The sequence below is a fragment of the Gobius niger genome (assembly GCF_951799975.1).
Source record: "Gobius niger genome assembly, chromosome: 15".
NCBI classification, from domain to species: Eukaryota; Metazoa; Chordata; class Actinopteri; order Gobiiformes; family Gobiidae; genus Gobius; species Gobius niger.
Window position 1 is genome coordinate 5,660,389 of NC_136866.1, and position 27,827 is coordinate 5,688,215.

Sequence of the window (27,827 nt, forward strand, 5' to 3'; positions counted from 1 at the left end):
AACTTTGGCTTTCAAGTACTGTTTGTTTTGGCTTGCATATCAGTATGACGCACAGCAGAGGTTATTTATCCCTCTTCTTGTAGAAGCATAGCCAGACTTCAATAGTCAGACTAGCACACTGTCTTGAATTCAAGTCTCCTGGTCCCGCACTGATAGTAAATAAACTTCCCCTGCATAAGACATCCAGACTCCTGCCTATTTTTCATCCATGCTCTCGGACACCGTTTCATCTCTGACGGTGAGCACCGAGCTGGAGGTCCCAGAGTGATTTGTCAAAAATATTCCTTAAGTGTAGGATAATTCATAGTTGAAAGGGGCAAACTGAGGTCAAATAACAAAGTCAGTCGGTGGCCGCGAGCTGAAACCGCTTATCCCACTAACCACTGTGCCACTCAGCATCACTGTGAAGAAACATGCTCATAACACAGAAGGGGCACGGGCTGCTTCAGGCTTCATGCTGGCCTTAACAACAGCACCATCTAGTGATGCATTTTAGTTACTACATATGCTTTGCCAATTTCACACACAAAAAAAGAAAAAAAATCCCTTAACAGAAGGTAGTCTTTGAATATGAAATATAACACAAATATATGGGTTCATTTACACAAACGGATAAAAATAATCAGCAGAGGCTTTTCCTGGGAAGTCTTTTTTTTTTTTTTTTTAGATTCATTCTAAACAATTTCATACTAATCTACACACAACTGCATCTGTAGTTGGTTATTTAGGTGGAATTTCAATACACTTTTTGTTTGTGTTGACAAATAATTTGGCTATTTATTTAGTCATTTACAAATACAAACAGAGCAGAATTTCACTGACTGGCTCATTTTCTGTCCTGGCCCAGGGAACGCACGCAGTAACTTCCTGCCAGCTCTTTCCAGTAAGTCTCCTCAGCAAACCGCACATAAAGCTCGGAGTGGATGGGCTAAAATAACACGGTCTTTCCTCTTCCCTCCAAAACTGGTGTAATTACAGAAAAACTCCCTCTGCGCGTTCTTTACAGTGCTTTGGTCTATGTGCCACTGTGCTTTATGAGTTCTGAGGGCTCCAGTGAGACTTTGAAGATAAAAAAAAAACATGTTGTTGATGTGACAGCTCTTTCCTAGCAGCCAATCGGGATCCTCAACGGTTTCTTTGTGCTGCTGCTCAGGCGGGGACTATAGGCCAAGTTAAGACAAGATTTCACTCCCTAATTTTCGATGTCATTCAAGAACATAATGTCAACACGGTGTTAAAGGTGTGGAAAAACAGAGTGCATGTTTGCGTTTATAACACTGCTTGCATCTCAAAACGCAAAAGTGGCCCTGAAGCTGACTGACGGGAAACTGTTTGTCAGAATAAGCATAAATACGGCGCTAACAGCCGAACCTTGGCTCACGTTGGCAGCAGGGAGTCAGACCTTTCTATCCTGGACTCTGTCAGGACCAGACTCCGGTCCAAGGAAAGGGCCCGAGGAGGTTGACTTGACTTCGCAAAAAAAGCGGTAAATAAAAAAATCCCTCCCTTCTTTAGAGAGGAGTTGAGGAGCTGAAACATCTGGGAGGTGCTCAGAGTAGCGCCGCTGCTCCACGTGTTTACCCATGTTGGTGAAATAAGTCAATTTGTCCTTGATTGGGGAGACCGGGGCTATTTGTCACACTTTTTTTTTTTTCCAGAGTTTGCTGCTCATCAACAGAAAGTCCCACAAGAGTCAGACTTGCATCAAATGAAAGCTTGAACCTTCTCTCATATAGCGATAAATACTTATAAACCGTCAAACACAACAAAATCAACGGTGATGGGGTTGGTTGTCATTATTGTTTTTGAGGGGGTTTTTTATGTTAAAGGGGGGGTATTATGCAAAATGGACTTTTTCAAGCTTTACATCATGTTATTATGTCATTCCCTCATTAAAAACATGCCTGAAGTGTTGCTTTGGCACATTCACGTATTTTTGAGTAATCTGTAAAAACTCTGATGGCGGCCATTTTAGGGATAGCTTTGCCTGAGTCCTCCTAGGAACGCCCCCACCTCCTGGAGACGCCTCCGAGCTTTCGTCACCAGCCGAGTAACCAACCACTGCTCCTCAGCAGAACCCCCTCCCCACTGATGCCACAGACAGCATGTGGAGGGGGCGTGTCGGAAAGGCTCAGAGGTTCTTAAAGAGACAGAGGCCTATTTCAAGACATTCACTACAGCCATTTTGAGAGAGCAATTTTATACAAGGCAGTTATTCTAATTTACTGCATTTACAGACCGACAGAAGGTTTGGTCATCATTGTAGTGTGATATAGACTGGTGCTGCGGGATTGAAGAAAGCATAATACCCCCTCTTTAACTTGAAATGTGATAATCATTTTTGCTTTTTGAGATAAAAGGACAAAATACGTTTTAAAACAACTGCAATGCAGATGTGCTCACAACACTCATTTGAACTAACCGATTGATTTTTTTTGTGTGCAAAATGCTCTATGAGGCGCAAAATGTGCAAATTCACTAAAATGACCCAAACGTACGGCCTCTATAAAAGCTATAAAAGCAACAAAGTGAAAACATATTAGACATATTAAACATTTATACCCCATGTGACAAATAACCTCTCAGTTTTGTGACAAATAGCCCCGAGTGTCCACTTTATACATCAATATATGCTAACAAATGGCTTTAGCATGTTAGCTCTAAAACAGCTCAAATAAGGCACAAACTAAAGGAAAGCTCTCTTTACAGAAATAACCCAAACGTTAAAGTTTGGGAAAAGGCATAAAAAACAATTCAAATGTCTCCTGTCCTCATGTGTTCAGTCCAAATGAGAAAATCATTATTGGAATTAAAGAGGAATACCAACATACATATTATACATCAGCAGCAGCGTACAGTGCCCTCTAGTGTGGCTATAAAAAGCAATGTAACAAATTACCCCACGTGACAAATAGCCCACTCTCAACTGCTAATTAAGGGATCTGTCCATGCAAGTTTTTCACACTTGAAAAATAACATCAACAATCTTTGTTCAAGCAAATAAGGATTTTATTTTCATCAAATTTTGAATTACATGTTTTTTTTACCTCCCGCGGGAGGTGTTCCAGGCATGTCCTAGTGCAGGGGTGGCCAACCCGCGGCTCTCGAGCCGCATGCGGCTCTTGGCCAATCAGAGTGCGGCTCTTTGCATGATTGGAGATGTTTAATACAATGCGGCTCTTTGCAAAATAATTGGTAAATATTTCCCATAAACTGTAACAGTCTTTGACCAAAAATCCAACCATCGTCCTACAGACCCTGTTTCCATCTCTACATGAATGAGAGTCTGTATCTCCCTCCTTTTCGAGGCGGTGTGTAAAAGGTGCCCGTGCAGCCTCACTCAAAGCGGGATGTAGGTTAAACAACAGGCAGGCAGATCGTGGCTCTGGGATCAGCTTCTGTGCTTTTCAGATTTCTGATCAGCTACTCTTTATTTGATGTAATTTGGCCTCATATTCACAGAAAAAGATCAAAATTAGGAAATGGAAAAAAGCGGAGCTCTTATGAAGCGTATGATGCGAAGCGCGACATCGCGTATCGCGGAAATACGCAAAGTCATGACTTTTCTTTCACACGGGCTATAACTGTAACAGATGCAACTTAAAACAGACTCTCAGACGTCCAGAGGCTCCTGGTTAAAGTTCATGAACTTTATGCAGCCTAGAGTGCGTTCTCTGCACAGTCCAGTCAGGACGAGGCTGCAGGCACTGAGCGCACAGGCCAGGGGCGAATCAGAGAAGGGGGCTCAGTGGGCAGGGCCCCACATACAAACACACCCCAGCATAAAAAAAAAAAAAAAAGAATAATAATAATAATAATAATCTAATTCTGTCTCAGTCAGAACAGGAAACACACAATGTCATTTAATATACATGTATTTCAATCTTGTTGAGGAGTAAAACCATTCAATCTAACACAATTATTAAAAAAAAAGAAAGAAAAAGGCATAAAGTTATAGTTTATTGTGATTAAATAAAACGGTCACATTCTATTTAATCACAATAAACTACCGCCCCGGAATCTCGCTAATGGTCGGTGCCTTTGTGGCTCTTCACAGGATCAAGGTTGAAAATTTCGGCTCTTGGTCTCCGACTGGTTGGCCACCCCTGTCCTAGTGGGACAAGGCCTCGTGGAAGACCCAGGACACGCTGGTGGGACTATGTCTCCGAGCTGGGCTGGTGTCGCCTCGGGGTCAGAACAGCTGGAGGAGGTGTGTGTGGATCGGGAAGTCTGGGCATCTCTGCTGAGACTGCTGCCCCCGCGACCCGGCCCCGGATAAAGCGGAAGAAAATGGATGGATGGATGGATGTTTTTTTTATTTTATTTTAGTGTTTAAAAAAATGCCCCATGGACTTTTGGGAACATAGTTACAGACAAATTGACTTATTTCAAGAAAATATCACTTATATCACATATAGGCTACAGTATAGGCTACAGTATAGGCTGTACTGTAAAAGCGAGGACCCACCAAGATAGTTTCCAGCTTTACACATTGTGGCTTCAAACAGTTAAGTCGAGCGCTTTATTTGTCACTGTGCAACCAAATTGCATTCAGATGTCGGGTTAGTCCTGACACCAGCATGTTTTCGGAGGTCGGGGAAACCGTAGCATCCGGAGGAAACCTGGCTGGCTGCCTTCAGTGCTCCTCTGATCCTCTGACACGGTGCAGCGCCTCGTGGGTTTGTCCCTGTTTCAGAGCGTGGTGTCCTGCACTGGTCAGCTCCTCCCTCTTCACACCTTGCAGCTCCCCCTGCCTGATAGTACGGATAAGGCATGTGTGGCTTCGCTGTGAGTCTTGCCCAGATACCTCCACCTTTCTCCCTCCTTGTTTCCTGCAGCGCCCTCTTGTGACGCCCCACTGTGCTGCAGCTGTGAGGGGCTCTCGGTGCCTCTTCAGTGTTTCGTATTCCTTATCCGATCTTCGCTGTCATAAGCGTTGCAGCTCGCGTCTGGAGCCGGTGTCAGTGCATGCTCATGACTGTGTTTACATCGACATCGTCCCCTCATTATTCCCGGACACAGCCTTGGTGCCGCCGCAGACTCCGGCAGCTTAGGGTCCAACAGTAAATCTGTCCTCTCCCCCAGACAGACACACAACTCACCCGGCACTGACACCTGCCGCCGTGGATAGTGGGTAAAAGCAGGGCTATAAAGTCTCAGTCAGGCCCCGGAGCAGAGGAGACGTGTGAGAGGAAGAATATAAATCAACAACATTAATGCAGGAAGCTCAAGCCAACACCAAAACTTCAGACCAGAAAACACTGACGGAGGGCGGAGGGACGAGGACGCTCCTTTATTAAGTTTAAACTCTAACCAGCTTTTTAAATCTTAAATAATTAGGCCTATAAGTGCTTTCTACCGAGTCACCAAACTACCCCCAGGGTTCTCAGTACTCCTGGGAAACACAGGGCTATAGGTTTACTGGGTACAGTATGTGTGATAAAGTGATCAGTGAGTGCGCTAGTATTTTCAGTACTTTGTCCTCATTGTTATGTCTAATGGATGTAAGGACAAAGTCAAGAAATTGCACTTTTTCCTTAAAAAAATATGTGTTTTCAGCAAATATTTGCTCCAGGTGGACAATGTGCACCTGCTCTTATAGTAGCAGTTGATTTAATGTGTGTGTGTCCTTTTGCGAACATCCATAAACTCCTTACTGTGCACAGTACATTACTACTACTACTACTACTACTACTACTACTACTACTTCTGCTACTGCTATAAAGTCTTTGTAGTATTGTTGTCATAGCAGCGAATGAGTAAGGTAAGCAGTTGGTAAAATCTTTACTTTATTTACTTTAACCTCTTAACCCCCGCCTTAACCCACATCTAAAAGTTTTAGGGCAGTGTAACGCCTCATTTGAAAGCTAAGACCGTCAAAACAGATCTTTTTCCTTGCGTTGTTGCCGTGTTGTTGCGACCTTTTTCGACGTTTCTTTTCATTGCTTCTTTGTCGCTTTTTTCGTTGCTTTTTCGTTACTTTTTTGTTGCTCTTTTGTCACTTTTTCACAATCATTTCGTCACTTTTCCGTTTCTCTCGTGTCGCTCTTTTTTGTCTCATATTTGCCGCTGTTTTTGGTCAATTTTTTTGTTGCCTTTTTTGTCTGTGGCTCTTTTGTTCAGTTTTCATCCTCATTCTCGTCTCATTTTTTGTCGCTATTTTTGATCCTTTTAGATTTGGATAAAGCCATCTGGGGGAAAATGCGAGAGGTTAATATAGCTTTACCCCCAGTGGAAGCAAAAATCAAGATCCAAAAGTGTTTGTGTTTTGTTATAGTAATAGTCAGGGGCGGACTGGGACTTAAAAATGGCCCTGGACTCTGACTAGTCTTGTGTTCCTATGTTAAAGGAACAGGCCACCATTTTTACATACTCAGATATGTTCTTACCTGAGCTTAGACGAGTTGATCCGTACCTGTCTGGTCTTTGTGCCCGTGGAAGAGCGTGTTCGCTTCCAACTTCAACCCCGTTTGGAGCTATAGGAATATGCTGGGAGAGGCCAAATGCTAACAACATCTTTGGTCGCTTTGCGGGACGGAGGGCACACAAAAAAACAGACAGGTACGCATCAACTCGTCTAAGCTCAGGTAAGAACATATCTGAGTATGTAAAAATGGTGGCCTGTAAGCTCTTACTACCCTAAGTGTATTTTCTCTAGTTCGGCTTTACCCAAATCTAAAAGATCAACAGTGCCTCCTACAAAAGTGATTGTAACTTTTTGTCATGTTTTTGTTGTTTTTTCATAACTTTTGTGGCTTTATCGTCGTGTTTTCGTTACATTTTTGTTGCGTTTTTCATTGCTCCAGCACATTTTTGTCCCTCGTTTTTGTAGCTATTTCGATGCTTTTCTTTTGAGCTTTTAGATTTAGGTAAAGCTTGGTTTAAGGTGGGGGGGTAAGAGGTTAAGGAGAAAATTGAGAGGCCAAACCAGTGGCCCCTAGAGCCATTGGCCCTTCTGTGCTCTTCCAGAATGGACATATGGCCAGTCCACCCCCGGTAATAGTAGTAGTAGTAGTAGTGGTAGCCTTGCAGTTGCAGTAGTAGTGGTCGTATAGCAGCAGTCAGAGTGCAGTAGTAGTAGTGGTAGTATAGCAGCAGTCAGAGTGCAGCAGTGGCAGTAATCTTGTGTGTGAAAGTAGGAAACTGGGGCTCAGCTGTGGCCACATTACGGATGGGGATGTTCCCGTAAACAAGTGCTAAACGTGCAGCGGTAAACAACTTCTCAGGGCGTCACATCTGTTCACCATTAGCCTCTGTTCACTCGAGCATCTCCAGCTACTAAGACTTAAACTCTCCCCAAACATGAGTCACTAATTACACCTGTTTTCAGAACCGTCCGGGCCAAGAATTCGGGTAAAAAAACAAAAAAAGCATTCAGCGATTTTCAAGCTCACACGGGACTTTAGTTTAGTCTCTGCTTTTAGATGTGGTTTGGCCGGTTTGTGATGAGGTAGGATATATGTTCAAATAGATGGTGATTCAGTGGGTTTACAGGAACCAGGAGCAAAAGCAGTGTTTCTGAGCATCTCTTATTTGGAGGAGGAAATGTGTAACACCGGGTTAGGTCTATAGGGGGCGTTGTCTGACTGCAGCGCCGCAGGTCAGTCGCTGCTTTTTTTTTTCTTCCCCAAAACTTACAAGAAGCGTGTCTCAATTGACCGATCAACATTTATTCATAGGGTTCATAAGGCGAAGACTTTTATCCAAATCTAAAAAGCTTCATGGGGGGAAAAAAAAGTGTCAATATAGGGACGGAGACGAGACGGAAATGCAACAATAACAACAAACAAGAGGCAAAACAAGTGAAAAATGACAAAAAGGTGATGAAAAAGGGACGAAAATTAGACAAAAAAAAGTGATAAAAAGAGACAAATAAGTGACAAAAAAATGACAAAGAAGTAACAAAAAAGTGACAAAAAAGTGACAAAAAAGAGACAAAAAAGTGACAAAAAAAGAGACAAAAAAGTGACAAAAAGAGACAAAAAAAGGGACAAAAAAGAGACAAAAAAGTGACAAAAAAGAGACAAAAAAGTGACAAAAAAGTGACAAAAAAGAGACGAAAAAGTGATGAAAAAGTGATAAAAAGTGACAAAAAAGAGACAAAAAAGTGACAAAAAGTAATGAAAAAGTGACAAAAAAGTGACAAAAAAGAGACAAAAAAGTGATGAAAAAGAGACAAAAAAGTGACAAAAAAGAGACAAAAAAGTGATGAAAAAGAGACAAAAAAGTGACAAAGAAGTAACAAAAAAGTGATGAAAAAGTGATGAAAAAGAGACAAAAAAGTGACAAAAAAGAGACAAAAAAGTGACAACAAAGTGACAAAAAAGTGACAACAAAGTGACAAAAAAGTGACAAAAAAGAGACAAAAAAGTGACAAAAAAGAGACAAAAAAGAGACAAAAAGTGATGAAAAAGAGACAAAAGTGACAAAAAAACAACGAAAAAGTGACAAAAAAACGAAAAAGAAGTGACAAAAAAAAGATGAAAAAGTAGCAAAAGAGAGACAAAAAAGTGACAATAAAGAGACAAAAACACTTTTAAAAAAAGGGACAAAACAGTGAATAAAAAGAAAAGAACACACGACAAAAAGTGATAAAAAAAAAGAAACAAAAATGTGATGAAAACACAACGAACACACAACAAAAAGAGATAAAAATGCTTCAAAAAAAGGAACAAAAAAACATTAAAAAAAACAACAAAAATATAAACAACAAAAAGCTACGATCAGTTTGGGGTCTTAGCTTTCAAATGAGGTGTCTATAGGCTGTAAGCTCCAGTCCAGAAGTTTTTAGATTTGGGTAAAGCTGAACTCGGTTGGGTATGGGGTTAATTGTGTTTGACATTCATTCATTCATGCACATGCGCTGCCTAACACTGCATTCACCACATGTATTCCATTCTTAGCCGCTCTCCTGGGACTCAAAGTTCATCTTTCAGCCCTCTTTAACAACAAAGACTTTTAATTTTAGCCTGACTCCTGCTGTTGGCACCTATTTCTTAAAATGCCTCCATCAAACGAGAGGAAGAAGTGTTTTTTTTGTTGTTGTTGTGTTTTTTTTTTTACTTTTCAAATTTCTTCTTCGTTTTCCCGGAGCTATAATTGGACTCTTGATTATTCCTGTGAACAGATGCCTCGATGGCACATTCTCACAGTGAACATGGCTCTGGGAGATGCAGCAACAGACTGTCAACTTACTCACAGTGCCACGATCCCAAAGCAGTCGAGCGAACCAATGTTTGAAAAGATCTGGATAAAAATAAAAAAAGTCTCAGTTTGCACATTTACAGCGGCATTTTGGAACGAAACTCCAAATTCTTATGATCTATCTTGGCTGTTTTGTCCCTTTTATTGTTTTTTTTTTTGTGTGAATTACAGTGAAGGCAGATTGAATACTGAAATAAACATTGAAAACACAGACCTCATGACTTCAGGTTTGGCTGCTGATACGTGATTGTGCAAGCGTGCGTGAAAACAACAAAAACATTATGCAACATTATTGTAAGCTCAGTGGAGTTTCTTTAGCAAAATGTCTTCCATTTTAAAAAAGAGACAAAAAAGTGACAAAGAAGTAACAAAAAAGTGACAAAAAAGTGATGAAAAAGAGACAAAAAAGAGACAAAAAAGAGACAAAAAAGTGATGAAAAAGAGACAAAAAAGTGATAAAAAGAGACAAAAAAGTGACAAAGAAGTAACAAAAAAGTGACAAAAAAGTGATGAAAAAGAGACAAAAAAGAGACAAAAAAGTGACAAAGAAGTAACAAAAAAGTGACAAAAAAGTGACAAAAAAGAGACAAAAAAGAGACAAAAAAGTGACAAAAAAGAGACAAAAAAGTGATGAAAAAGAGACAAAAAAGTGACAAAGAAGTAACAAAAAAGTGACAAAAAAGTGTGCAAGCGTGCATGAAAACAAAACAAAAACATTATGCAACATTATTGTAAGCTCAGTGTAGTTTCTTTAGCAAAATGTCTTACATTTTAAAAAAGAGACAAAAAAGTGACAAAGAAGTAACAAAAAAGTGACAAAAAAGTGATGAAAAAGAGACAAAAAAAGTGATAAAAAGAGACAAAAAAGTGACAAAGAAGTAACAAAAAAGTGACAAAAAAGTGATGAAAAAGAGACAAAAAAGAGACAAAAAAGAGACAAAAAAGTGATGAAAAAGAGACAAAAAAGAGACAAAAAAGTGACAAAGAAGTAACAAAAAAGTGACAAAAAAGTGATGAAAAAGAGACAAAAAAGTGACAAAAAAGAGACAAAAAAGAGACAAAAAAGTGATGAAAAAGAGACAAAAAAGTGACAAAAAAAGTAACAAAAAAGTGACAAAAAAGTGTGCAAGCGTGCATGAAAACAACAAAAACATTATGCAACATTATTGTAAGCTCAGTGTAGTTTCTTTAGCAAAATGTCTTCCATTCTACCCAGAATTTATGGTGAGAAATTCCTGGATTTTCTGGATGGGTTTTCCTCTGGGCGTCGCCTCATCAATCACTCCCACGAGGCCGGAGAAGCGCAGTGAAGCCCCTGCTCTTGAATGAAGCTGCAGACACTATAAGTTCACTCTGTGGGTTCAGAAATGACCGTAATGTGTCTGGAAAACCAAACCGACGATAATTACGCTCGCATCAAATGAACCCGTTTACAAGCAATAGTTAATATTCTGAAGTCACGCGATGGCCTCACAGGGTGCATGATGGGAAACCTCTCATATTGGGTCCGGCGTCACCCACAGGGACTCGTTTTTTTTGTGTGTGTGAAGAGTAAACGGCCCGTGGGGAGTGTGTAAACCGCGGCCAAGGGAACACCCTGAGGAAGAGTGAAAGTGTTCAATATGGCTGATGTTATGTTATATTACTTACTTTATAACAAGCACTTTTTCTCAAGTTCGGTCTTAGGCTACAGTGGTACGCTTAATTTGAAAGCTAAGGCCTACAACACTCATATAAACTCCTTCCTTGTTTTTATAGTAACGTTTGAGTCGTTTTTCTCCCATTTTCGTCACATTTTTGTCACATTTATGTTTATTTTTTTTTAACCTCTGATCAGACAGTCAGAACAGCAAGGTCAACAGTCAACGGCCAATGTACCAAACCAAGACAAAAAACAGCATTAGGACAATTTTCTTTTAAAACTATCTCTCAACACATCTCTTGTCACATTTTCATGGATGTTTTGTCACATTTTTGTTTAGTTTTTGTCTCGTTTTTGTCACATTTTTGTCATGTTTTTGTCACATTTTTGTCATGTTTTTGTCTCATTTTCATTGTTTGTTTTTTTCCACATTTTTGTTTAGTTTTTGTCACATTTTTTGTCTCGTTTTCGTCTTGTTTGTCTCATTTTTTGTCACATTTTTGTCTCGTTTTTGTCATGTTTTTATTGGATATTTTGTCACATTTCTGTTTAGTTTTTGTCTCGTTTTTGTCACATTTTTTTTCATGTTCTTGTCGTGTTTTTGTCTCATTATTGTCATGTTTTTGTCTCATTTTTGTCGCATTTTTGTTCATTTTTTGTCTCATTTTCGTCTTGTGTTTGTCTCGTTTTTTGCCGTGTTTTTTCTCATTTTTGTCACATTTTCATTGGTTGTTTTGTCGCATTTTTGTTTCCTTTTCGTCTTGTTTGTTTCATTTTTTGGTCTCATTTTTTGTCGCATTTTTTTGTCTCGTTTTTGTCATGTTTATATTGGATATTTTCTCCCATTTCCGTCACATTTTTGTCACATTTGTATTTATTTTTATTAACCTCTGATCAGACAGTCAGAACAGCAAGGTCAACAGTCAACGGCCAATGTACCAAACCAAGACGAAAAAAAGCATTAGGACAATTTTCTTTTAAAACTATCACAGAATGGAACTTCCAACTGCACTAAAACTATTCAAAGACTTAAAAGTGTTTTGCCTGGGTGTGAAACAACGAGACAACATTTTCTGGGAATTCATCTTTGCATCTGCAAGGGGTAAGGGGTGAGTATGGACTGTATAGGAACCACATTTCCCTTTGATGAAAATGTACTTTTTTGTTTAGTGTAAGTACTGTCTGTGAATATTAAACTGTATTGTTTTATGCTTTTTGTACAGTGTTTTGTAATTGTAAGTGTCGGGGACTAAAGATGGAAATAAGCTCCAAGACCTACAGCATCTTTTCATATGCTCAATAATGCTCCTGTATGTCCCTGTCAAATAAATAAATAAAACTTAACTAAGCATTTTCATCACATTTTCATTGGTTATTTTGTCGCATTTTTGTTTAGTTTTTGCCACATTTTTGGTCTCATTTTTGTCTTGTGTTTGTCTCGGTTTTTTTTGCCATGTTTTTGTCTCATTATTGTCTAATTTTCATTGGTTATTTTGTTGTATTTTTGTTTAGTTTTTGTCTCGTTTTTGTTACATTTTTTCATGTTTTTGTCTCATTTTGTGTTGTGTTTTTGTCTCATTTTTGTCACATTTTCATTGGCTATTTTGTCGCATTTTTGTTTCGTTTTTGTCATGTTTTTGTCAAATTTTTTGTCATATTTTTGTCTCCTTTTCATTGGTTATTTTGTCGCATTTTTGTTTAATTTTTGTCACATTTTTTGTCACATTTTCGTCTTGTGTTTGTCTCGTTTTTTGACGTGTTTTGTCTCATTTTTGTCACATTTTCATTGGTTATTTTGTCGCATTTTTGTTTAGTTTTTGTCACATTTTTTGTCTCGTTTTCGTCTTGTTTGTCTCATTTTTTGTCATATTTTTGTCTCATTTTTGTCATGTTTTTATTGGATATTTTGTCACATTTTTATTTAGTTTTTGTCTAATTTTTTGTCATATTTTGTCTCATTTTCATTGTTTGTTTTTTTTCCGCATTTTTGTTTATTTTTTGTCCCATTTTCGTCTTGTGTTTGTCTCGTTTTTTGACGTGTTTTGTCTCATTTTTGTCACATTTTCATTGGTTATTTTGTCACATTTTTGTTTAGTTTTTGTCACCATATTGTCATGTTTTTGTCCATTTTTTTTTACACATTTTCATTGGTTATTTTGTCGCGTTTTCACCTCATTTTTGTCACATTTGCATTGGTTCTTTTGCCATGTTTTGGTCGCATTTTTCAGAGTCCTGTAACTGTGATGAAGCCACAAAAACGTGACTAAAACGTGACAATCGTAACGAGGAAGACGCTTAGATCAGTTCTGTAGTCCTTAGCTTTCAAATGAGACGTCACACTGGCCTATAGTCTGCAAGCTCTCAGGTCAAAAAGCTCTTAGGACAAGGACACCCCCTGAAAAGTATAAGCTACATGTTTGTTTGTTCGGTCCATACTTTTCCAACTGGATATCTGTATGATCAAGGCCGTGGGAACCCAGGGTGCTGAGGGGGCTGCAGCACCCCCTGGTGGACAGTTTGGGAACTGCAGGCAATATTAATAAACAGGAAATATGCGGAGAAAAAGTGATTTTTGGGGTACATTTTGTCCCTCAGCACCCCCTAACTAAAATATCTTCCCACGGCTCTGTGTACGATCCCCCGTTTTACATTCGCTCAAACTATATTTAACCGCAATAAATGGATTGTAGCTTCGTCCAAACGATGCAAACACAATAATAGACATAAAACGGGGTCCGGACCACACGAAAACACACAGATCTGCCTCCCAGGGGACGTCGCCGACTCTCCTCCAAACTGGTGATAAAAGTGGTTCCTCCGACGCTCATCGGGACCAAAAATAACTCGTTTGATGGAACTATCACAAACCAAGGACTCACCGACGAGACGGACGGAGGAAATGCAAACTGACACAACCCAGTTCAGTCAAAACACAGAAGAATAAAATAAAAACCGCAAACATGAAGACAGTTAGACATATGTGGGACACGCCTCTGACACGGACCGCTGTAAAATTAGCACGGTTTGACAAGGAAAAAGGGGCTTGATTGACGATAAAGTTACAGTGGTACATGCTTAAGACATCCCAAGTGACCTGAGATTAAAAGGAGCTTTGAAAGAGGAGCTTGAAAGGATTTAAAATAGGAAGCGTTTGCAGGTGCTCCAAGTTTGAGTGGAGGTAGTTTTTCTGTTTTTGCACGACGAATTCTATTCCCGAACAAGGAGCCGGGGAGAAACACAATGGCTCTCGAGTGACTCAGGACTCAAACGTGAGCCGCAGGGGAGTTGTCGGGAGGTTTAGACCTTTGCTAACAAGAAAGTGAGTGTGATTTTTGACATGCCGAACACGACTTTAGTAATCTACACCCATAGCGACGTACTGTAACTAAGCACCCGCAACCTTTATGTCATCGCACAACATCAGCGTCTCTGAGGATGCACTGCTGCTGTGGTTAATGCCCCCCCCCCGAAGCTGTTACTACTCATTGTGCCAGTAGTGACATAGCCGACTGTACCACAGGCTCCACATGGGGTGAGCTTTCAAGGACAGTGATTAGCCTGGACACAGTGGTAAGTTTGTAGTCATATTTATTTGAAAACAACAATCCATTGTCCACTTGTACTGCGACTCCTCACTCTGACTGATATAGACACCATCAAAGAGTTACCTCTGAAACGCACATCACCTTTTTTTGTCGTTTTTCTTATGGCCCTCATCTCTATACATTGACTTGTGCTTTGATATTTCTGAGAGTTTTAAAGACATCATTGTTGTCATGATAAGTTTAGTACATAACAGGAAATAGAAAAACATTGTCATAAGAAGTAGTAGAGGATATATTGGTTTTCAATACACACCGAGAATACAGAGAAATGCACCCAAAGTGTCCACAAACTCACTAACTCCTGATTCAAGGGTTTAACTAATGTTGCGTTGCAACAAGAACACTCCCTGCCGCCAGCAGAGTTTACAGGAATATTGCTTAGCTACAAAATGAACGCTGAGGAGAGAGAAGCAGAATGTACAGCAGGATTAGTCCATGTTACAATGACTGTTAAAATGCAGCACAGAATGTGAAGCAGAGAAAAATAAGTGCTTTTTTGGCTTTCGTGTTTGGTGAATAGATTTGAATTTGTCCGTACTTCCTCAATGCTGAGTGAAAGTCTTGGGTAAGGGTTTATGTTATGCACATTGTTGTTTTTGCAAAAATAAATAAACTGAAGGTCCTTATAATGGAATCTGTACTACAGTTGTGTTCAGCACTGGTGTTAAGACACTGTTTTGACCCTCGATCAGCCATTCCCAAAGTCCACTTTGCTGAGGCCCCTAAGGTGGGAGGCCATTATGATTCACTGCTTTCTTTCATTTGTTGTTTTTCCAACACTTTACAAAAAGTGGTGATTATAGGGTAAATACTGATTGTTATTAAATAAATACACATAAAGTTAATTTCTCATTGTATTGTTGTGAATAAAGTGTGGTCATCCTTTGCCTGCTGAGCCTCTGAGGCCCTACAAGGGTTCCTGGACCCCACTTTGAGAACCACTGCCAAAGAGCTTCTCTTTCCATTGGCTAATGTTTACAGAAATATGTTTGTTTATGAACTGTTTGGTTTCAGTGATGTTTTCTTTCCTGGTGATTTTACATTCAGTGAAATAGTAACATTCTTTGATGACCTTCAATTTGGTACAAATGTGCAGAAACCAACAGAAGTACGATTGTTAATCACATTGAGGCAAAAGAGCATTACAGCTTTGGCGATTAGCAACCTTCATATATTATAAAAACTGGATCACTAAAAATGCATCTGCTAACTTTAATAGATGACACTGTTACTTTTTCATTTCACCTTTTTGCCCAGATATGATCACTGATTTGAATATGATTTGATGAAGTCTACGAGGCTACATTCAGATTTGGTCTCATGACGCAAAGTTACATTCTTATATTCCAAACATTTTGAATTGAACTGATTCAGAGCTATTCACCAAAAGTGTTGTCTGTGAAAAGTTGCAAGATAATTCAATGGACTGGAATGTTTCTGCATCAGACGATTATTGTTTCGATGGCGAGTGACGTGCGCTAAATGCAACGGTGCGTTTGCTTAATGCTCAATGCAGACTCCGAAAAAAACAAAGGATCATCGCACAGAAGAAGAATTAAGTATAAAAGTCCACGACAGGCAGAAGAGACCGGCGGAAATGTACAAGCCAAACTTCGTCAATGTGAATGTCTCTAATTAAGTGCACATAGATAGAGAATAGATAGATTTCATATATTGTATTTATATGCTGGGTAACATACTTCTATACACGTCTAGGTCAGCCACATAGACGCATTTAAATAGATCCAAACCAACACGTTCCCATCAGGAGAGACCCAGATGGTAAATGGTGTTTTCCATACTGATGCTGACAGTGCCCTCCAGGGGTGTCCAAAGTGCGGCTCGGGGGCCAAATGCGGCCCTCAGACCAATTTTTGGTGGCCCTCGGCCTCTTGCTATATCGGTACACATCACCAGAGATGGACCTTTTTTATCTGAAATGTAATAATTCTATACAATTCTAACCGAACAACTAACATTTTACTGTGAGACTGAGCTGGCATGAAGGTTTTAAGCTTAAATAGAGGTGTGGGGCACAATTTAAACCTCTGCTCGTCAAAGGTTTTGCGGCACTAACTACCGATCTACGGCCCTTCACCCCGTGTACGCTTCAATATGCGGCCCCCCATGAAAAAAGTTTGGACACCCCTGATTTAAACAGTCCAGTCTCTATAAAATATAGCTACAACTTAAACTGAATTCTAGAAAGGAAACCTGCATGGTGAATCTACCCTATTTAAATACAAAGGAGCGTATTGTTGGGTTTAAAGTGGACACATCATGCATCATTGTGGCTCGTAAACCACATACTTCATGTTTTACACCTCAAAATAATGTCTGTGCCTGGAAACGATACTCTATCATCAAGCATTGTGTTAGTCTTTATCTCGTTGTGAAGTTGAGAGCCCTCTGTAGGCAGCAGGGGGAATTATCAGTATTTACAAGGTTTTACAAACAGTTATTGTAGGATAAAATGATGATGCTATGTCCCCTTTAAACAAAGGCTAAGATTAGGTGTCAACTAAGCAACTTCATGTGCATTCAGGAAGTAATTTCAATGTTTTAATATGAGAGATGCTCGGCAGAGTGAGCAATATTGTAATCACAGCGAGAGACTATTTTTGCCACTGTCTAAAATCGAGCTTCAGCATCAGAAGAGAAATTTCCCCCATTGGGCATCTGTACGGAACTGAGATGGGAACATGTGGGCATGACACATAAAGCCATATTACAGTGTACATATCCTCGCTCTGAAGAAAGCCATCGCAAAAAACCCATGCTTTACATAGAAAAAGGCATCCACAACATTTAAGAAAGAAAATGTACAATTTATGAAACATCGTAACAATAATAAATAGTATTATAGAATTGCTGCTGTACACAAAAAAGCCATTTTTTAAATTTCACTCTTATAAAAATATGTTTTAGTGCAACCGTACGTAATAGTAATATCCGTAACTTCACATCGCTTGTTTAAGGTGACTAAAATGAACAAAAAAAAAGACAAAAATCACATGACGTAAAATAAAGATAGGCATAAGGGCACAGGGGAGATTGCATTAATACAAAGCTGATACACTGTATATCTTATTTACAATTACCTTCCTGGTTTGTTGCTTATAAGAAATAAGCAAGAAAAAAAAAAACATTAAAAAAGGCACGCACGTATATATTTGAATTTTTCGTACCTACCGACCAACCAACTTTAAGTCCAAGTGTGAGTTGGTTTCATTGTCTTAAAAAAAAAAGAAAAAACGAAAAAAAAAGCTAGCCCCAGTCATGCTTTTGTTTCCAAACATAAGAGACTATTAAGATAATGCATGTGCAAAAAGTGTCTCCAAGTTGCACTGAATCCCTTAAAGGTTACGAAACCGTTTCTTTGCTTCCTTTTGTGCTTTCCGATGCCGGGCTAGGAGTTGGCGACTGGCTAAAGTGCAATGGCGATGGAGTATTGTGTATTCTCGCCTCGTCCGTGACTGACTTCCGGTCCGAATTGATGCAGAGAGACGAAAAGTCATTGGTGAACGTCTGAATGCCCTCCTCGGACTGTGGCTGCGCGGAGGGCGAGAGGTTCCGGTGCAGGAGATGGGGAGGGGTGGGGTCGCCCTGGTTGGAGTCCTCGGACGTGCTCTTCTGGAGGCTGATGATTCGGGACGAGTCGGGAGAGGGGTGGGGTGCTGGCTCGTGTTGGGGCAGAGGTGACGTCAGCGAGACTGGGCCAGAGTGAACCATTTGGATACCGCCGATCGGGATCATCGGGAACGGAGAGCACACCTGAAAAAAAAGGGGGGGGAAAAGGTAAATATCTCCAGTGTTAGTCAAAGTACTTGGTTTAATTATTGTGTAAAAGTGCAGGTACAAGTGGTCAAACTCCAATACAAGTGAAAATATTACTTAAAGCAGAACTAAGTAACTCATGCCCCTAGAGGCCATAAGCGCCACTGCGGGTGTCGTAGCACGTTGTGTTTTTTTTTACTCAATTGTCCGTGAAAGTAAATACTACACTGACAGAAATGACAAACAGAAAAAGTCTATCTTTTTTTTATTTATTTATTAATCAAAACACTACACTACACTTTATGTTTTCTGAACAGTCATAAAAGTACAAATGATTTCAAGCACGCCTGGATTAAAGAGAGGTCTCTGTTTCACACCTGCCCCCTGCTGGCCAGCCCTCACACTTGCTCAAGTAAACGGAGCAGTGCGGCCTGATGACATCATCACACAGCGTTGCTTGTTTTTATGTCAGGCAAAAGCATGAGCCATTGCACGAGAAAAGCGAAGGGAAAATAATCCCAGCGGCCTGAAATAACGCAAGAAAAAAAATTGGGGAAAAAAAAAAAAGAAAAAAAATTGGAAAAAAAATGGCCAAAGAAAATAAATAAATAAATAAGAAATTGAAACAAAAAAAATAAATAAAATTATAATCGATTTTTTGCGATTATGCAAATTTTGTAATAGTTTACTGTTGTAATCGAAATCGTAATCGTATTTCGATTAATTGCACAGCCCTAGATATAGGGATAATATACATCATCCCAATTACACAATAGAGATATTTTTTTTCACTCAAACTTGGCTGTAATTACTGCTAAAGTGGCGCTAGCCCGCAGTTAGCTTTGCCCGTTAGCTTGTTAGCTTCTTCTTTGTGATTCCATTGGTGTGTATTGGTGCTGCAAATGTGGTTTTCTGGCCAGAGACACCAGGGGGAGATGAAAGACCCCCCAATCATCACATTAACACTTGTATAACCTGGAAAGGATTTATCAAGGTAAACAAGTTACTTAGTTCTGCTTTAAAGGCCGGTTTTGTTTGTTTTCTTCACAATGAAAGAGGGAGCGGAAGGTGAAACAAATTCTGTAAAAGCTCATTCCCACCATTCCTAGCACATTCATAACATCCCTATATGGATTTGTTTATAAGTACCTGTCACAACTTTCGGGAAAACTTCGCTGGGTCATTGTTACAGAAATGCTAACAAAACCCTAGCCTGCAAGCTCACAATTAATAAAATTGCTTTATAATTACATGGCCAGTCTTTCTTTTTCCACACACCACTTCATATTCAATACACTGAAGGACTGGTAAAAATAACAGCCTTTAAGTGGAAGTATTTGCAGGAGTTGTATTCAAGAGAGAACAAATCTGTTTAAATGGAGGCTAAGAAAAAAAACTGCGGCTTCAGAAAGACATAAATTGCCCCCGAATTACCCTCTGTAGCAACTTAAAAGGGGCTACATAGCGCCACCTACTGTTTTAGAGTATGCCTTGTTAGGCTTTCAACATAAACAAACCACAAGGACAAATTTACGTTTTGCTTTGGAGCCATAATAGTAATGTAGTGGAGTAGAAAGTATTATATTTGTCTTACAAATGCAGTGGAGTAAAAGTCAGAAGTTCTCAACTACTCAAGTAAAGTATATATCCTCCACCTCTGATTTGAACAATTCTTAATTTTCCCCACTTTACAGATACCTAGGTCCATGGTTAGGGCTTGTATCTCGCTGAAAATGTGCCTGTTGGTCATATTTTAGGTGGAAGAAACAAAAGGAAAAGTCACCTGTAGCTGTGAGTGCAGAGGGAGGTGGCTGAACAGAACTTGGTGCGGAGGGCTTCCTCTGCTTCCCTCTGGAGACGACGAGCCCCTGTGATCCTGAGAAGACATAAAAAATGTTCAAATTACTAATACAGTACACGACACCAAACGTCATATTAAACACTGATCAAATCGCCCGGTATTTATGACTTCAAGTAGCGTTATGACTTTTGATTTGTCATCCCTTTGTTGAAACTTAACACAATGTACAGTATGTGGGCGTATTCAGACATCCTAAAGTTACAGGTCAAAGAAAGTTAATCATGTGTGCAACTTTAAAAGCACTTTATATTCTGTATCATGTTTCATACCGTTTCCATGTCGGCGCTGACTCGTGTCTGACCCAGCAGCCCAGACTGGAGACCTGCCCTGAGGCTGCGAGGTCCACTCTGCTGGCTGTGAAACGAGAGCAACAGCAACTTAAGCACTGAAGTGTCACGTTAAAAAATGAATAAATACATGTTTATAGGCGTTTTTTAAAGGAATTTTTTTAAGGAAACTGTTTATATAATGAAAAGTGTTATGTTAGGTGTCCTAGTTGGCAAGGAGTACACTATGGACTGTTTGTACAGATGTTATCACATTTTAACTGTAGACATAAGGACACAAAGGAAATCAACCGCTCTATTGTCACTTTCAGTCAAGCTGGCATTTTAAAAAAAAACAACCAAGTACAGACCACAATGGCAGAGAAGAAGACTGTAAGAAAAGACTATGGAAAATGTGGGTTTAATATTAACTATTTAATTCAAAATTGTTCACAAGTTTTACCTGGTAAAACAGTTTTTAAGAAGATTCAAGAAAGACTTGGACATTAGTTGCACGTTTTGTGGATCCCATCCAGAAACGGTTTCTCATTTATTTTGGACCTGTTCAGTAATTCAGAAATGTTGGAAAGACGTCACATGTCTTTTTGTGTCTAAGTTATGCAACAATTATAAAATGTATTATGAGCATGTTGCTCTTGGGTTCTTTACAAGTGACTTAATGAGTCCTGACAAGATGTTTATTGTCAACCTAATCATTATTTTGGGAAAATTTTATGTTCATAAGTGTAAATTTGCAAACAAAGCCCCTGAATTGTATGTTTTTCAAAAAGAACTTGATATGTACAGTATATAAAAAGCATTGAGCCATGTACTAACAGAAAGGCTGCTAAAACCATTGAAATCTGAGTTTAAAAAAAAAAAAAAATGTTTTTTTTTTTTTTGTAAATTTCCGTTCACCCTGGCAAGTTTTATGTATTTTGCACAAATTACCTCATGTTTTTTATGGAATGTATGTGCAACATTTCAATAAAAAATAAAATAAAAAATAATAATGTTAACTATTTAATGTAGATTTGAGCACCCCACATGCTACTTAAGTTATAAGATAAGTTGTAACTTGCAAACAAGCTCTAAAGACATGTTCTGGTAACACTTTAAACTAACTACACACTGCAAATTAAAACAAAAATAATTTATAAAACATTCACAAAGCTTTCCTGATCATTTATTTGTTACTTATAAGATCCAAATAGATGCTCTATGAGTTGCCGTAGGAACACTGCACATCAAGCTTGAGCCCAAGTTAGTAATAGTTAAGTTTTTCTATTGATGAGAAATATGTTTGCAATTTTTCCCAATGCTTTACAAATGCTTAATAGTGTGTAATTACATTAAAGACGGTGTGTCAATGTTTTCTTAATGAAACCTGCTTAAGCCTTAGGTGTTACCTTTGGTGCAGGAGGTGTTGATGTTGCAGCCCTCTTCTTGGGGACAGTGGTCTAATCATCCCCCGGTGGCGCCCTCTAGGGGACAGATCTCTCTTATAATCCCTGCCTCCTGGGGAAGTGGGTCGAGACAGCGGCGAGAGCAGCGACAGGTGTCCTCTTCTGGGGGACAAATCTCTCCGATATCCCCCGCCTCCGATGTCCCGTTTGGGTGAAATGTGGCGTAACGGCGAGTGGTCTCGGCGGGGGGACAGGTGGCGGGACCTGGGTGAGAGCTCCCGGTGCGGGGAGAGGTATCGACGCGCCGAGGGGGAGGAGGATGGCGAGATGGGGGAAGGGCATCCGGAGTGGTCCAAGCCCGGAGAGGAGAGGCGGGACGGGGTGCACAAATCCGGGGATGGGATGGAGAGTTCCTCGTCTAGAGATGGCGGGAGAAGGAGCCTGCTCCCGATCATCCCGCGCTGGAATTGCTCTTTGGAATCGATGGGATGCGAGGCTTGTGGCGTGATCTGGATACTGGGGACGGTGGTGAAGTATCCAAACAGCGGCGGTTTGGAGGAGTGGCCCAGGATGTCCGGCGAGGCAGAGGGGTGGTGGAGGGGATGCGGGGAGAGCTGCGGGGCCACGGAGGTGATGGACAGAGCGGGCAGGCCGTAGGGTTGGGGGCTGGTGGAGCGAGAGCCAGTTTTGGGTGTGGAGTCTCCGTCGTAGTCATCCTCTTCGTCCTCCTCATCCTCGTCCAAGTCCTCGCCGTCCGAGTCGTCGGCGTCTGAAAACTGGTGCGTCTCCAGGGACGAGCGCAGCTTTTCTGAACGCTGGCCTTCCTCCACTGCATCTGAAACAGGACAGAATACGGTTTGTTAAACTGAAAGTATATATACATTTGTATAGCACTCAATGCGCAACACCAGGGGTAGGCAATGTCAGGCCCGGGGGCCAAATCCGGCCCTCCAGCATAGATACAGACGGCATGTCTGGAATCGCCCATATATGGTCATGTTTGAAAACAGTTTAGGGGGAAACAATTTGGAGAAAAATCTAAACTTTCTTTAATTATTCAAAAACTACTTTAACAAATGCTGAATTATAATAAAGTTTTCTACTAAATAAAGATACAAAGACATGGGGAGGAGCAAATTGGTTCAACTGCCCATAAATACATAAATAACGAAGAATGCTAACCTGATGCTACATGTTAGCATCGGGCTAATGCTAACGGTAAGCTAGCGCGAGCTACATCTGCCGTTTTTTCACTTCTACAGAACAGTCAGCTGTGAGAAATTATCCATATGGGCCCGATTTACACTTGACTTTATCTATATGTGATAAATAAGTTCATATTCTGCCAGAAAATGTCTGAAAAGAGTGAAAAATTGTGTTTCTCTAAAGATTCTATTTTCCCCCTCGGCGAAGCCACGCCCCCTTCTACGACGAGATGCCGTCTGTATCTATTGAAGTTCTGGCCCTCAAGATGATTTTGAGAAATAACAAAACGAGAGATCGAGTCTCTTTGTTAATTTCACACCTGAACCGAGCACATTTTCTCCAGTTTTGGCTTTACCCAAATCGAAAGGCTTGAAAAGTGTCAATATAGGATGAAAACGCAACAAAAATAATGACCAAAAAGCAAAAAAAGAGCAAGAAAATACATGAAACGAAAACACAACAAATAAACTATGACAACAAAACAAAAGCTACGATCAGTTTTGTAGGTCTTGGCTTTCAAATGAGGAACTGCCCCCTCGGCCTGTAAACTTCAGTCCAGAAGCTTTTAGATTTGGGTGAAGCCTGGAGAAACTGGAGAAAATGAGCAATTTTCTTCAGACGAAATTGGGCGGTTCGGCCCTCGGTCTTTTGACGATGAAGAAAATCGGCCCTCCGCCAAGGAAACCTGCCTACCCCTGCGCTACACTGTATACATATTAATTTACTCCATACTGAGTGGTGGAAAGCTAGTCTTGAAGCTATGGGTGTAAACTGATGGAAGAGAGGCTGTCAATCTGTGCCATCGACCCCTCTGACCCCCACCCACCCACCAGTCACTCACACACATGGGGAAATGTGTTGTCCAAGAACACAGTGACAGTCTGCACCAGCAGGAGCCCGGGACTCAAACCACCAACCTCCCGATTAAAAGACAGCCTGCTCCACCATCTGAGCCACTGGTGCCCCAGATCGACAGACAGAATCCGCACCTAACTGGAGGATACGTCAAGTGAGCATTATTTTAGTTTTGACGTGGAAACTGAAATAACACCCCTTCCACAGACAGGGAGAACGAGTTTTTTTGTTTTTTTTAATGACAGGTGTACCACAGTTTGGACCCGCTGTGGTATGCGACAACCGAAAACTACAACGTACACAAAAGGGGCGAAAAAAAGTGTAGTCGCCAAAGCAGAGCACACTTGAAACCACATTCCCACCATTTCACACCAATAAAAAGCCCCACACAATGGACCAAGCGCCGTTAAATCCACTCCAGGTTTTCTGCAGAGAGGACTGAAGCCAAATACATTTACAGTAGCCGTGCGTTTGTCTTGGCGTTGGACCAATCGGAGCGCAGTTTCTCAAGACGCGCGGCAGTAAACGTGCCCGCGATTGGTTGTAAAAGTGCATGTCGTGAACAATACAAAAGTGCATTCATGAGGCTGTTATTTAGACCTGTCTGAGTTTCACAGTTTAACAGCTCGGCTTGTGTCTGCTTTTAAATGTTTTATTTAGTACACGTTTTGTTTCTCCTCTTTACCTTTCTTGGACTTCCACAGACAACATAGACTGAATCACTGCACCGAAATTAACATCGAACCACTATTACAGTCTTTTTTTCTTCCCTCTTCCACTCAGGCGTTTCTCTGACCACATTTATTTACATGTGTGATTCAGCGCTCTCTCTTTCTTTCTCTCTCTCTCTCTCTCTCTCTGTGGCTTGGTGTAATTAAACTCGGAGCCAGCTCTCGCCCCGGGGGTCAGGAGTAAAAGTTAAAATGGAGGTGGGAAAAACAGTGGCTAACACGGAGCTGATGGTAAACGTTGTGCAACAGGGGGATTTTACCGAGAAGCACCTGTTTTCGAACATCGTTTTCAGTGGTTTGGGAAGGATTACAGAAGTGAACAATAGGGTTGAGCATTTCAAGAAGCATTAACATTAGCACTGAAATATAAAGAGCTAGACTGATATTGCTGTGAGGCTGGCATCTTCTCCATTCTTAAAGGAATAGGCCACCGTTTTTACATACTGAGATATGTTCTTACCTTAGCTTTGACGAGTTCTTTAGGACCTGTCTGGTCTTCCCCCGTGCCTTCAGTCACGTAAACACAGCGCAGACGGCGTTAGCATTTAGCCTCTCCCCCTCTCTACTATAGCTCCAAAACAGGTCAAGATAGAAGCTACCAAGCTCTTCCACGTTTTCCCTATTTAAGTATGGTTACGTGAAGTGTTACACTACAAAGTATAATTACACAAAATTAAACAATGTGGATTTTCTAAGCGGATAAAAGGGGGAACTATATTGTAAGGCGCAATAATACCAGGAGTAGTTCGAAATCCGCACAGTAATCTTCACTTTAATGTGCAGTAATCTTCACTTTACTGTGCGGATGCCAAACTACTCCTGGTATTATTACGCCTTACAATATAGTTCCCCCATTTTATCCGCTTAGAAAATCCACATTGTTTAATTTTGTGTAACTTTGTAGTGTAACACTTCACGTAACCATATTTAAATAGGGAAAACGTGGAAGAGCTTGGTAGCTTCTATCTTGACCTGTTTTGGAGCTATAGTGGAGAGAGGGAGAGGCTAAATGCTAACGCCGTCTGCGCTGTGTTTACGTGACTGAAGGCACGGGGGAAGATCAGACAGGTCCTAAAGAACTCGTAAAGCTAAGGTAAGAACATATCTCAGTATGTAAAAACGGTGGCCTATTCCTTTAATGGTGCACTATGTAACTTTTTATGTGGAAAAAAAGACTTGATATTTGCGTGTATTTGACCTTTAAGTGACTCAGTTGCGGTATGGGTGCAGCATGGCACCTTTGCTTTCCCTCACAGTGGCCTTTATGACGCGCCAGAATCAATTGTTTTAGGTTTCTTGCCCGTCTCTGGTATGAACCCCTAAAAACAATTGATCCTGGAGCGTCAGAGAGGCCACTGTGCGTTATGCTGCACCGACAACGCCACTGAGTCACTAAAAGGTCAAATGTGTCCAAATATTAAGATTTTTTTTTTCATCTAAAAAGTTGCATAGTGCACCTTTAAGATTGCATGAGTTGCAGGGGCTTGTGATTGTTTTGTGGCTAAACCAGCAGACAAAACTCCATATCTTTCACTCGGAAAATGCCATTGTTTCTCTCTTACCTCCTTCATCTGCCTCGTTGTCCTCCACTGACGACATGGACACACCCAGCTCCAGACACTTCTTCATGTGGGCCTTGGACTTCATGTGTTTAGTCAGATTTCCTACAAAAACAGCCACAATTGAAGCACATACAGATCTCTTGACCGAATGGAAAAACACAAAGTGGAGGAAACAAAAGCTGCACAATTATCTTCTAACAAATGAAAATGAGCTCATGAGTAAATGAAAGGACTGGGACAATAACGTCGTAGTAGTTTTCTTAGAAAAAAAAAAAAAAAAAGAAATCTGGGTCAGTGTGCTGAAGATGGCACATTCTGAGCTAGAGAGTTTTTTATTTCATGCGGATCTGAATACATGGTTGCGAAATGTATTACACTCACAAAAGACAGAAATGGTAAGATAAAAAAGAAAGGCTGTTGTGAGTGTTGGTGCTGACATCGCTGGTGTCGGAGTGATTTGTTGACAATTGTGTACGATAGAGCACTGTAATGACAGCAGGAAAAAAAAAATAGCCTTTTGTCTAATAATTCACAAGGGAAAACAAGCCTAATGGCCAAAATAACCTTTGCTTGGACGCCAAACCCATCTGCTGTTACGGTCATTGGACTATACTTCATGATCTGCTTGTTGAAGAGACAGGAACGGCATGACCTTGACATACCCGGCACACTTTTGTTGTGAGGCAAGAATGTTAACCACTTTTTTACTATGCTGCCAGCGCAAAGTAATCTGACGAGCTTTGTTTCTCTCTTTCCATCGAACTGTTCTATTTCTGTCATAGTCAACCAGGCAAAACCGGCTCTTTGGTTCAGAAGTTCCTCTTTTATACTTCTTTGAAAAGGGATGCACTAAAATTAGCCCTCTCTCCGAACACTCTGGTGCATTCGGATGTGTCAAACCTACCTTTAGTCTTGAAGGCGAAGTTGCAGAACTTGCAGACATACGGCCGGACGTCGGTGTGAGTGCGGATGTGCTTCTTTAGCATACTGGGCTTTTTACAGCGGATTCCACACTCCTCACAGATGTACTTCCCTCGCCCGCGGCCACGGACATACACGTAGTCCTCGTTGGATTTGTACCTGAAGCAGCAGACAGGAAATGGTCAGATTTGGTTTCATGTCAATGGAAAAAAAGTGTCCAAAAGCATTCGGATCGGCCAAACGTTTTCACAATTCTACATTTTCAGAATCAATTCTCAAGTATCGAAGGGGAAAAAACTTGATGATCTATACTGACACCATGGTACAAAGCAACACTTTTCCAAAGGGCCTCAATGCTATTCTAAACAGTTAATGAAGGATCCAGATAAGTCCAGATGCTTCTTTATAATGTTAAAAGATTGAATTAAAACACCTGGATGACTGAGAATTTATATTGCATGTATAATTAGTTTAGCCTCTTTCCCGCCACCTGAATCGAGCACATTTCCTACAGTTTGGCTTTATCCAAATATAAAAGCTCCTCGACTGGAGTTTGCAGACTACAGGCCAGTGGAACGCCTCATTTGAAAGCTAAGATCGACAAAACTGATCATGACTTTTTTTGTTGCGTTGTTGTTGTCACGTTTTTGTCCCATTTTTGTCCCATTTTTGTTTCTTGTTTTCATAATTTATTTGTTGTGTTTTTGTTGCTTTCTTTATCGCTTTCTTTTCTCGCTTTTGATGATGCTTTTTTTTTTTTTTGTGGCTATTGTCACTTGTTTATTTGTGTT

At 40.4% G+C, this 27,827-nt stretch overlaps 1 protein-coding gene across 1 annotated transcript in view; it reads right to left on the reverse strand.

The window, feature by feature from the left end:
* Window positions 1-16,984: 16,984 nt before the first annotated feature.
* hivep2a (HIVEP zinc finger 2a) overlaps window positions 16,985-27,827 on the reverse strand; it is a 61,593-nt gene continuing 50,750 nt past the window's right edge. The window contains exons 11-16 of the mRNA XM_079571771.1: window positions 27,020-27,195; window positions 26,116-26,217; window positions 21,765-22,596; window positions 20,359-20,443; window positions 20,012-20,104; window positions 16,985-18,225 (exon numbers count right to left, since the gene is read on the reverse strand). Coding sequence (XP_079427897.1) covers window positions 17,815-18,225; window positions 20,012-20,104; window positions 20,359-20,443; window positions 21,765-22,596; window positions 26,116-26,217; window positions 27,020-27,195 — 1,699 coding nt within the window. The 3' untranslated portion in view covers window positions 16,985-17,814. The remainder of the gene's footprint in view (window positions 18,226-20,011; window positions 20,105-20,358; window positions 20,444-21,764; window positions 22,597-26,115; window positions 26,218-27,019; window positions 27,196-27,827) is intronic.